Consider the following 11,996-nt stretch of genomic DNA (forward strand, 5'->3'; position numbering starts at 1 on the left):
CTCAAATTGCAGTTCTATAACACACTGTTTTCAAAACACTAAGCACAATTCTCTGCATTAGACACAATTTTCATGAAGAAAATCTCTTGTTTTCACAAAGAACACACTGCCATTCAAATTCTAAAGCTAACTGCTCTACCATGCACACTGACTCATCAGATGGGCAAACTCCTGTCACATAGTCTTACAATTAGCAATCAGAGCTTTAGTATTACAGTAGTAGTACAGGTAGAGTCAGAGCCAGAGGAGTGAGAGTAAGAGGAGGAGGATGGGGAGGCCAAGGACCGTAATCTCTGATGAGATCCGAGCCAGAACATTGCAGTGCTGCGTATCAATACAGTACAGTACCGTACAGTACAATACAGCTCAATGTGCACAGTAATACAGTATTGCCTGTGGGCTGTTCTGTAGGACTGTACAAATAAAGTACGTTTCAAGTATTTGGGGAAAGTAATCCTACTTTGTATTCCTACACAGTTTACAGTATTTTACTATTTGTTTGGCAGCCGAAAGATTACCAACACAAGGGCTTCTGTCTCCTGAACAGGAAACTGAAATCATGAGCATTGTCCTAGAAAAAACGGCATAACATTGCAGCAAATACAAAGAAAAATAATAGAAAACAATGAGATATTTCAAAATATTGATAGGGTAAGCATATCAACTTACTGTATCAGCTTTGTTTGTAGTACTGTTTGTAGTGTAACACTGAACAAAAAAAGGCCCAAGTCATTATAATGAATGGAGAAGAAGTGTTTTCAATTCATCGCAGTGTTTTACACTGAGCACATCAGTGTTCAACTGGTCCTTATAAATGTCTTGATATATGATGGTTTGTGTGTGTCTCTTGAGAACAAAAGAGCATTTTGAGGAGAAATTACATTGTTTTGAAGGTAAAGTGTCATTTTGCAGGAGGATTGTGGAGTTTTGCCCATTGTGTGTGTTGTTTTGGATTTGTGTGTAGAGTTCTGAGAATATGAGGCATGTTTTCAGAAAATGTGTGTTAACAATCGAGAAAAACTGTAAAGACAAGTGTAATAGTTTAAAAATCAATATGAAGTATTCAAATTACTGAATATTTTTAGCTATAAGTAATTATGCAGATCCAAACATATTTTAAACTATTAGCAAAATATATAAAGTTTATGAATTCAAAATATGCAATAGAAAGACAAGCCATTTTCTGTGTGTGTGGAGGGTTGAGCAGAGACTAGGATTGCCAGTGCTGTGAATGATCGGTATCCTGCTGAAGGCAATAAGGGTTTGCCTATATTTTTAATGTAAGAAACACTTTTTTAAACTAAAATATTTCAGCTTGTCTACACCCATCAGCGCTTTCTTAACATGTTGTACACACAATTTTTGAAATACCGCAATAATACCGAAAACCGTGATAATTTTGGTCACTATAACCGTGGGGTTAAATTTTCATACCGTTACATCCCTATTCTCTACAATACCTGCCAGTAGACCTGCCAGTAGTTCTCTACAATACCTGCCAGTAGACCTGCCAGTAGTTCTCTACAATACCTGCCAGTAGTTCTCTACAATACCTGCCAGTACACCTGCCAGTAGTTCTCTACAATACCTGCCAGTAGTTCTCTACAATACCAATACACTACTGCAGCGTCTACTGCCGTTATTACCTCCGCCAAGGAGGTAATGCTTTCATCGGGGTTTGTCTGTCTGTCTGTCTGTCTGTCTGTCTGTCTGTTTGTTTGCTTATTTGTTCGCAAGATAACTCAAAAAGTTATGGATGGATTTCGATGACATTTTCGGGAGAAGGTCTGAAATGACCCAAGGAACCCAAGAAACGACTACATTTTGGGAGTGATCAGTATGATTGTCTGGATCCAGAAAGCGGTTATGTTTTCGCTTGGTGAAGGTCTGCGCTCTCAGAGTGCTTTTTCTAGTTAATATTACAAATATATATAAAAATATGATGTCTGCATCTTGTCCACAGTCTCACTGCTAAACAAAATCAAAGCGGACATTTCTGTGTCCCAAAGAGGTCTGTTTATAAGACCAAAAAAACATTAGGCCTTCCTCAAGCCCTCTATATGGCTCGCTCAATAACTCAGGCCTGCACCTGACTGTGGCCCTGTCTATTCAGACCCACACGTAAACAGAAGCCTGCAGAGCATCACTGTCTGTCCAACCAAGGGGCCCAGAGGTATGCGGTTTGTGTAAGCATCGCCAGGACCACACAGGGATAGACGGCGTCTTCCTCCGTTCGTCGGTGTTGTGCCACCTCGTAAAGCACCCATGTGAGTGTGTGTGTGTGTGTGTGTGTGTGTATCTACACAATTGTGTGTGTGTGTGTGTGTGTGTGTGTGTGTGTGTGTGTGTGAGCTCTCAGTCCAAGTACGCTGGCTTCTGTCTCCACCGCCGTGGGATGCAACCAAGGTGGGACGAGGGTGACATATTATAGGCTGCATCGAGTCTGTAGTTTTTAAACCCATACACTCTTAAAAAGCAGGGTTCTCAGGGTGCTACATAGAACCATATAGGCTTTAAAGAACCCCTCCTTTGATGCACTCTTCACAAGGACTAAAAGAACCATTTAGGGGTGACATATTATATGAAGCATGCGATAGAACCAGTTTTGGTTCTATATGGCACCTCTGTTTCTAAGAGTGTCGTGTAAAAAAAAGTTTTATACTAATGTATTTTACTCTAATATAAATGTTTTACACTAAAATAACTATTTTTTCCCCGAATGTACTGTATATGCCTGGTGCAGCCAGTTCCATTGATGACAGTTGAAGCTAATTGTAACAGCAGACACTATGAAAATGGAATACTTCAGTTACACGCCCGGTGTAGCCTCCTTGTAAGTGTTGAGGGTGGTGGTGGTGGGGGGGGGGGGGATTGGTGGTTTTGACGTCAACGAGCACTATGGTATTCAGTGCTTATTGAAGAGACTTCATACAGCAGGCCATGAATGTAGACTGCATACCAGCCAGGTAAAGTAGTAATTACTATGTCATTATTGTCTGCAGAACGTATCAAAAGCTACTCTAAGGACGATGCAGAGATCTTTGTCTGATGTCATGATGGAATGCAGCACATACCTTTCCTGAGTCAATTCAATCACATATGAGCACAGCAACTCATTAAACAATAAGGCCTTGTAGAAAAAAATACATATTAGTTCTCCCATAGATTATCTCACATTCATCTATCCATCCTTACAACCATAATCCATACATACACCATCACACATATGTAGTACATATATAGTGTTTTACTGAGCATTTACTGTTCAGCACATCCAATTCAGAGTTAGCTAACCAAAACAATACCAGAATAGTAATACAGTCAATCGCTTCAGTTTCTAATTTTAAGGGTCCACCGCACAGGATGGAAACGGCCAGCATCTGCATACGCTTCTCTCAGTGAGAACATGCAACTTTGACCTTTGAGACTGATCTGCTGCACCAGGTGCCATGACGTCGCCGGCTGGCCAGCTGCATATCCTGCATGAGAGCGGAGCAGAGCGGCGTAGAGAGGAGAGGAGAGAGGGGAGAGGAGGGGAGGGGAGGGGAGGGGAGGGGAGAGCAGAGCGACCCACCCAGTCCTGCTGGAAGAAGAGGCTCTGGCTTTTTGGCAGCTGACTCTGCAGGCAAAGAAAGCCGCAAACTTTTCTAGAGCTCCCTCTCTCCATCCCTCTCTCCCTCTCTCCCTCTCTCCCTTCCCTTCCCTACCCAAACGACTTCCAGTCAATCAGTTGTGCATGTACTCAAACACACCACAAAAACATCTGTGCTGGGAGTAAGGGAAAACGAGAGAGAGAGAGAGAGAGAGAGAGAGAGAGAGAGAGAGAGAGAGAGCGAGAGAGAGAGAGAGAGAGAGAGAGAGAGAGAGAGGAAATGGAAAAAAATGGGTCGACTGAAAAACAGAGGTGGAGAAGGAAGAGGACCTATGAGAAGCTAGCCAGGAAAAGGACTCAAGTCCACCTTCATAACAGAATAAGGCCGGGCTGTGCGACGCCTATGTTTGTGGTTGTCGAAATTTAGAATGGTGCATTTATCTGCAAGTCAAAGATAAGTTCAAACAACAAGCTAGTCTATCCAACTGATTCAAAGAAGGCAAACGTTGTTGTCACTTCTATCTATTCAATTAGTACATAAACTATAAATAAGAAATAATTTCTTGAGTTGCAAAAAGTCTTATAAACCTGTGACAACTCAGGACTCCTTCATGCCCAGCTAGCATAGCATCAAGTTTACAAGTAACCTGAAACACTCTAGTGTGTTTTTCCATGAGCAACTTTGCATCAGCATAGATCATATTGACCTGCCCCACCATATACTGCAAGTGTGTGTGTGTGTGTGTGTGTGTGTGTGTGTGTGTGTGTGTGTGTGTGTGTGTGAGTGCATATACTGTACCTGTGTATGTGTATGTATGTGTGTGAGTGTGTGTGCATTTACCTGTGCAAATGCATGTGAGTTAGTGTCAGTGTGTGTGTGTGTGTGTGTGTATGTGTGTGTGTGTGTATACCTGTGCATATGCATGTGGGTTAATGTCAGTGTGTGTGTGTGTGTGTGTGTGTGTGTGTGAGGAGCGGGTGGTGGTGTCTTTCATCAAAGCCTACGTCACCACAAGTGGCTTCTGCCATTTGGACTGTGTGTCATGGGGAGATGGTCAGGTCGTTACTACCCAAGACAGCTGCGCCTGTTGACATTTACTGAGGGATATCGTTCAATGGTGAGGGACTGTCTTAGGAGTGTCTTAGGAGGAGAGGAGTGTGTGTGTGTGTATGTGTGTGTGTGTGTGTGTGTGTGTGTGTGTGTGTGTGTGTGTGTAGACAGTGAGAGAGTGTGGGAACAATATCAAAAAGCTATTAAGAAGAGAACAAACGTGAGGAGAGGAAAGAGGAGAAGAGAGAGTGAGAGTGGGGAGAGGAGTGTGTGTGCTTGTGTGTGTGTGTGTGTGTGTGTGAATATAGATGGAGAGTGCGAGGACAATAAGACCAGGGAGGAGATGAAATGAGTGTGGGAAACACAGAGAGGAAGACTGGGTGAGAAAGAAGGAGGGAGAAAAAGAGGGATGAAAGACAGCGAAAAGAGAAGAGAAGGGAGAAGGTGGTGGCAGGCGAGGCACCAAGGTCTAGGAATTTCAGAGGGAGTGACCTTTGAGGCAATAGGACAGCCATTTTGAATGAGACGATATGATCCATCGCCACTTTCAAACAACACAGGCAAGCAATTCAACCGACTAAATGCAACATTCAATCAATCTGAAATGTTCCTTGGCCTGTGCTGATGCTATGACAAAGACAAAGCACTTCCATTTGAATGGACCAGGAGCAATCAGTCCCCTCATCAAGGACAAGAGAATACCAGGGTGCTTCCTACATATTAAAATGTCCACACACACACACACACACACACACACACACACACACACACACACACACACACACACACCGACATAGATAGACAGACAGACACACACACACACACACACATTACATCTACATTAATTAACCATAAGCAATGAAGCAGACACGTAGCCTTGTCAAGGGCAGGAAGACAATTGACTCAAGTCCTTGGGCTGCAAGTCAGCAACTGGTTATCTGACCGATACTAGGTTGCAAAATAGACCTAAACAAAATACTGAAAACAACTAAAACAACAACAACAACTAAAACAACAACAACAACACAAGTGGCTGACGGGCAGCAGTGTCTGGACAGAGGCCGTCTTCGGAGTGTTGCTGCGTTGGTGATTCGCCTGAGTTTCTCCAACTCAGAGACGGCTTTGTTCCCAGCAGCAACAATGAAAAGGCCTACAGTCTGGTGGAGTGGCAGGGTGGATCTGGTGTGTGTGTGTGTGTGTGTGTGTGTGTGTGTGTGTGTGTGTGTGTGTGTGTGTGTGTGTGTGTGTATGTGTGTGTGTGTGTGTGTGTGTGTGTGTGTGTGTGTGAGGGGGTGGCATCAGCATGTATGCACAATTCTGTGCCCCCACCCCCCAATCCCAAACACACACAATAAACGCCTGGCCTGCTGTTGTGCCCAGTCTTGGCCAGTGGAAAAGAACACAGTGATATTGTAGAGACTGGCCTGAGTGGGGAGCGAAATCTTCTTTTTGGTGCACACACACAAACACACACACACACACAAACACACACAAATGCACACACACACACACACACACACGCACGCACGCACGCACGCACACACACACACACACACACACACACACACACACACACACACACACACACACACACACACACACACACATACAAACACACACACGCACACAAACACACACAAATGCACACACACACACACACACACACACACACACACACACACACACACACACACACACACACACACACACACACACAAGAGGATATTTCCAAGCACATCTGGAAACCGTCAGCACTCACAGTGTGTCCAAAAGCCCCTACGCCCCCCTCCTTCCCTTTCCAAAATAAAATTAGAAAAAAAAAAAGAAAAAAAAAGTTTCTTCAGAATTGCAAGGATAGCAAGCTGGCTTGCTCGGGAATCAGCTGCATGCTCCGCTGTAAGTCTATATCCTTCTCCCTCTCTCCCTCTCTCCCTCTCTCTTAGCCCCCGTGTCTCTCTTCTCTCTCTCTCTCTCTCTCTCTCTCTCTCTGAGAGTTACGTAAGCCTGCTTCCAATCCCACACTGGGCTTGCCTTCGCTTGAGGAGAGAGGACCATGTATAAGCATGTCCGGAGAATAAGTTAGTCAGAGGGTGAGAGAATCAGTGCAGTGTGTGTGTGTGTGTGTGTGTGTGTGTGTGTGTGTGTGTGTGTGTGTGTGCGTGTGTGTGTGTGCATATGTGTATGTGCGTGCGTGTGTCTGTGTGTGCATGTGTGTGTGTGTGCGTGTGTGTGCAGCTGTGCGCGCATGCACTCACACATGCATAACTCCACACATTATCTGATTTCAGTAAACTTGATGGTGGTTAACAAGACTCCGCAGCAGCCAGGCGTCCCTCTCCTTTTCAGGAATGTCTCTTCATCACCACAGTCCCCTATTTTGACCAGACCTTCAGCAATGCCAGTTAACCATAAACACACACATAACACCAACCAGCACCAACCAGCACCAACCACCACCACAACAACAACTGCAATAGTGACAGAGCTTTCCCAAGCAAGGTCGGGGTTCCTGCTGTCAGCATTTCAACTCCAGAAAGCAGCCACGCTGTTGACTATTTTGCAACAAACTCGTCATTCAAACCTGTCAAATGGAGCACAATCCAATCACAATAAGTCACTCAAGGAGCCAGACACCACACACCGTATAGAGTAAAGAATGTGTTTGGGATAACAAGTACCTACTTTAAACACCCTCAGGACAGTTCTTGTGGTGTAGCTAGCAGACTTTGCTATGTTGGTATACACGGTAGTTAGCATCAGAAGACCAACAAGGCTTGCATTAGTGACGCCACAGATGGGTGTTATTAGTGTTTGTGTGGCTTTGAAGACCGTAAAGCCGATGTAACTTGTAGTCAAGAAATAAACTGGATTTGGAGTTAATTGGAAATAAACTGCTTTTTAAATCATTTGATTGATTGAGTTATCACAACAACAACAACAACAACAACAACAACAACAAAAAACAATACCACGAAATATTACGGTTTTGAGCCTATTACGTTGTTTACACTTGGCCCACAAATGGCGAACATGCTGAAGTCATTATACGAACACTCCCTAGTCTCCCTTAGTTTCCAGGAGGTCAGATAAGTGAATTTGCCCAACTTCCTGCCACGGCCTTTCTTTTGACAAGGCCAGTCATCCACTTGCTCTGACTTGATCACAAAGGCATTTGAGAGATTAAAGTGGAGAGTTGCGCTATCACACACCTACAGTACAGGCACTGAAAAAGCATGACCAACTTGACTCATGATTTGCCTGGGTGGCAATTTGATCAGATCCTGGTCCTTAAAAGGTCACGTTAAAATAGTGAACTACTGTAGGGCAGTACAATAGCCTACCACACATCTATTGTCACCTTTACTAAGTATACACTTGGCCTTTAGAAGAACCCAGTGACGAACGAATCCAACTGGAGTTTAACTTGTAAAACTAGTCCGCTAACTGGTTTATTTATGTCTGGCATAGGGAGTGCTCTGCATGAAATGGTGAACTATCTTATAGGTATGGTTCCGGTTTAAGGGTCTTCTGCATCTTAAGAAGTCACTCAATTCATTCCACAGTGGGCTCATTAGTAGCTGTTCTCAGTCAACTGAAACCAGTGCAGTCATATAGCAAATGTTTGGGTCACACAAACACACACACACACACACACACACACACACACACACACACACACACACACACACACACACACACACACACACACACATACACACACACATACACACACACACACAGGGGCTGATAAATCTAGTTCACATTCAAATTCACTAAACCACTTAAACATTTTCTGCACCAACTGAACTGTCTCTAGTTCTGTAGTAGACCTGATACCAGTGGAATGCTGAAATTATACAGGTAGAACAACTGTTGATTAAACAGGGCCAATAAGTAACAAGAGAATCAAACCACTATTAAGTTGGTACAATTCATGAAAAGATAGATTACTGATGGCCACCCATACAGTCTTTGACATAGTCTTATCAGTGCTACACAATTTTAACCAAAGATGGCTATGGTAGCCTGGATCGCAGGAACCATTGGCTATCGGCTTCACTCAAGTAACTATGGTTAGTTTATTCTCTTTCGTGATGGCACAGAACTGAAACAATGAAGACTATCTCTGCCTAATAAAAGTAACACATCTTAAAGAAAACTTCACAACGGTTGCAACAATGTATCTGCAAAGTCTGGTCAAAAGTAACCCCATAGTCTAGGCTACATTGTGACGGATAGCCCATTACAAGAACAACCAACTAGGCTAGCGTAGCCCCTTCTAGAGTCACTTTCTTACCCTTTCCCCACAAATAAGGTGACTATTCACATTAGCTATGTTTTATTACCTCTACAAAATCTACAGGGCTTGACTAATTCGGTCGTTTCTTTTCGCCACAACCTTTCAACAGGGTGAACTGGAAGTCCAAATGCATAGGTAACCACACATCCCAAAACAATCAACTTCTGCAACTTTGTCAGCGTGAACGAATCTCACATTCGTTTGGGCAGGTGATGAAATTAGATGAAACCTGTCCCTTATTTTTGGTGTAATGTACACGGCAACAATAACCTATTCATGGCGACACACGTAAAGGTGTGCCCGTTTACAAAATAAGTGACGGCCCGACATGAAAGCTACAAGCCTACGCGGGCTCTCCCTTTTGCCAGCCAGGCCGAATTGAAAACAAATTCCGTGTCCGCACGACCGGCACTGTTGTAGCCTAGTTCAGACACATGTTACGGAGAAGAATTAGCTGTAAAACATGTACGTGTAACTAGGATGAAATTAGCAACAGTGCAGCTAATAAACTCACCCTCTAGGAGTCTGGAGATAAGCGAGTCAACGTCCAACTCTCCCTCCGCCATTTCTGTAGTGGTGCTGTCAAGGCTGTTTCGCAGAGAGCAACCCTACACGTCTGCTAGTAGGCACCGCCTGGACTCCGAAGTAGTGGAATGCTAGCCCCCGGGTCTCTCCGCCCGCAGAGCCGTCATGACAGATCGCCTTTGATGAACTTCATGCATTCTTCAGGTTGATTGTCGCCATAGTCTACCAAAACTAAACGAGATAGTATGTCGTTCGTTTGGTGTAGCTTAATTACAATGCTATTACGGTAGATCTATGTCTGCTTATTCGGCAGCAGCACGAGAGACGATTAGGCAATGACAAAAAACACCATCATGCTCAATATTGATTTCAAATGATTAGAAACCAGTCTATTTTCGAAACGTTAAAGTCAAAGTCAACACTGAATTAAGATGACTTGTGAATATCTAACGATTGCCGAAATTCAACGGAAACACATGCCCACATTTCGTAGGCCAATGGTTTAAGGTTTTTTTCCTAATTAACTGCACAGCAGATATCAGATCAATTGTTTTGGTGGTATGACTAACTTTTTGTTTCTATAACCTAGCTATTAGAATTTTATATCGTTCAATGATTTAGGCTACATTGTTTGAAAATAAAATGTAGGCCTAGCCTACTTTTGGCTGTGATAAACAAGAGGCCTAAGTAACTTCTCATAGGCAGGTTAGACGCCGCGCTAGGTCTATTTCGGGTGGTATAACCTAGTCTTGATTAGATTAGATTCAACTGTATTGTCATTGCAGAATAGGCCTAAGTAGGGTAGAGAGCCAACGAAATGCAGTCAGTGTCTATGTCTAACCAGAAGGGCAAGGGAAAAATATTGAACATTAGGCCTATATGCGGTATAAACAATAGGACATATGCATTACGCATTAAGCAAGACGCATGATTTACAGTAAGGATAGGCTACAGTGTATATTATAAGAGAAGAATAAATATGGATATGCTGTAGGCCTATGAACAATACCCATGGGTTTCATCAGGTCCCTTTATAATCAAGCACCCAGATTATAAAAGCAGACTTCATGCTTGATTAAACACCTGCGGAAAGGGACCTGATGAAACCCATGAATAGACAGTATAGATAGAATAACACAGTAACATTAGCCTAATAGGCATGTGTATGGTAAACAGCATCTACAGTAGGCTACAGTTTGGCTATGGGGTTATATTCTACAGTATGATATAATTATTTTGTAAAATGCTATGAGTGAGCCACCCCCTTTGTTGTCCCTGCCAAGTGCTCCTATGGTCATGGACAGCTCAGCGGGCAAGGAGGTGTTGGTGGTGAAGGGGTTAGTAGGTGGGGATGGTGGATGGGGTTAGTAGGTGGTGGTGGTGGTGGTAACCAAGGTGCAGAGTAAGCGTCCAGTAGGGTGACAGCCGCTGGGAAGAAACTTCCTCTGAACCTGCTGATCCAAGTGCGGAGAGGCAACTCCTGCCAGAGGATAGTGGGGTGAACAGTCTGTGGCTGGGGCGAGGACGGTCCTTGATGATGCCGTGTGCCTTATGCAAGCATCGCTTGCCCTGGATGGCCTCAATGGAGGAGAGTGAGGAACCGGTGATACGTTGGGCAGGTGACCACCCTCTGCAGTGCTTTCTACAGTGCTTTCTTACTCATGTCTACATGCCACATGCAGTCGGCTACTTCAAAGATGACCTCTGGCCTAGCAAAATGGGATGGCTGTGTGCTTTCTCGACATCATCTGCCACCTCGAGTAGGCAAGGACAAGGCCTACGTTTCAGGCTTTGACTTAATATCAAATTTCCCCCTGACAGAACAGCGCGATGAGGTCACATACCACTAACAGCCACCAATGAAGAAACCACACTATAGTGATGATGACAGTCAAGCGCTGATAGGCAGCCTATGCATAGTAGTTTAGCGCCTCCTAGTGGACGTGTCTCCGTGTTACACTTCAAAGTTTTGAGTTTATTGTAGTGTAGTATTAAGTTAAATAGCCTACTTTAGGCTATATTTGTGCGTCTTTCAGTGCCACAGATACCCTACTGTAAAGTTGGGAAACCACATGTAGACTACAACTGCGAAATTAGGCTAACGGATTTACTTTTCCATTTTGTAAACTAAAATAATAATAATAATAATAATAATAATAATAGTACAACACAACACTATAACATACAACTCCTCTAGGCATAGGCATAGACTAAAAGCTAAAATATAAGAATATACAGACTGGAAAATGTGTGTTGGTAATGAGAAATCTGCTTTGGTTTGGGTAGTGAAAAAGACCATGGAGTCGAAAACACGTAATTTTCGGAGACCCAAACAAACATAATACTGTAGGCTACAGTGTAGCCTATGCTTTTAACGGGCGTTGAATTATACACAAATGTTGCTTTTCAATAGTAGCGCTCTCTCAACTTCCTTGCTTCTGCGGGGGTAGGTCCAAACCAAGCCCACATGTTTTTCTCTTCCTTTACGGTACGTCATTGGGTATTTCCGCACAATTGGGAGGGGGTGG

At 43.6% G+C, this 11,996-nt stretch overlaps 1 protein-coding gene across 1 annotated transcript in view; it reads right to left on the minus strand.

Moving 5' to 3' along the window:
- Positions 1-9,606, minus strand: part of LOC134059396 (serine/threonine-protein phosphatase PP1-beta catalytic subunit) — a 39,630-nt gene extending 30,024 nt beyond the window's left edge. Inside the window, exon 1 of the mRNA XM_062515766.1 lies at positions 9,458-9,606. Within this exon, the coding sequence (XP_062371750.1) occupies positions 9,458-9,509 (52 nt within the window). The 5' untranslated portion in view covers positions 9,510-9,606. The remainder of the gene's footprint in view (positions 1-9,457) is intronic.
- Between the last annotated feature and the right edge of the window lie 2,390 nt (positions 9,607-11,996).

This window comes from Sardina pilchardus, chromosome 16 (assembly GCF_963854185.1).
Source record: "Sardina pilchardus chromosome 16, fSarPil1.1, whole genome shotgun sequence".
NCBI lineage: Eukaryota > Metazoa > Chordata > Actinopteri > Clupeiformes > Clupeidae > Sardina > Sardina pilchardus.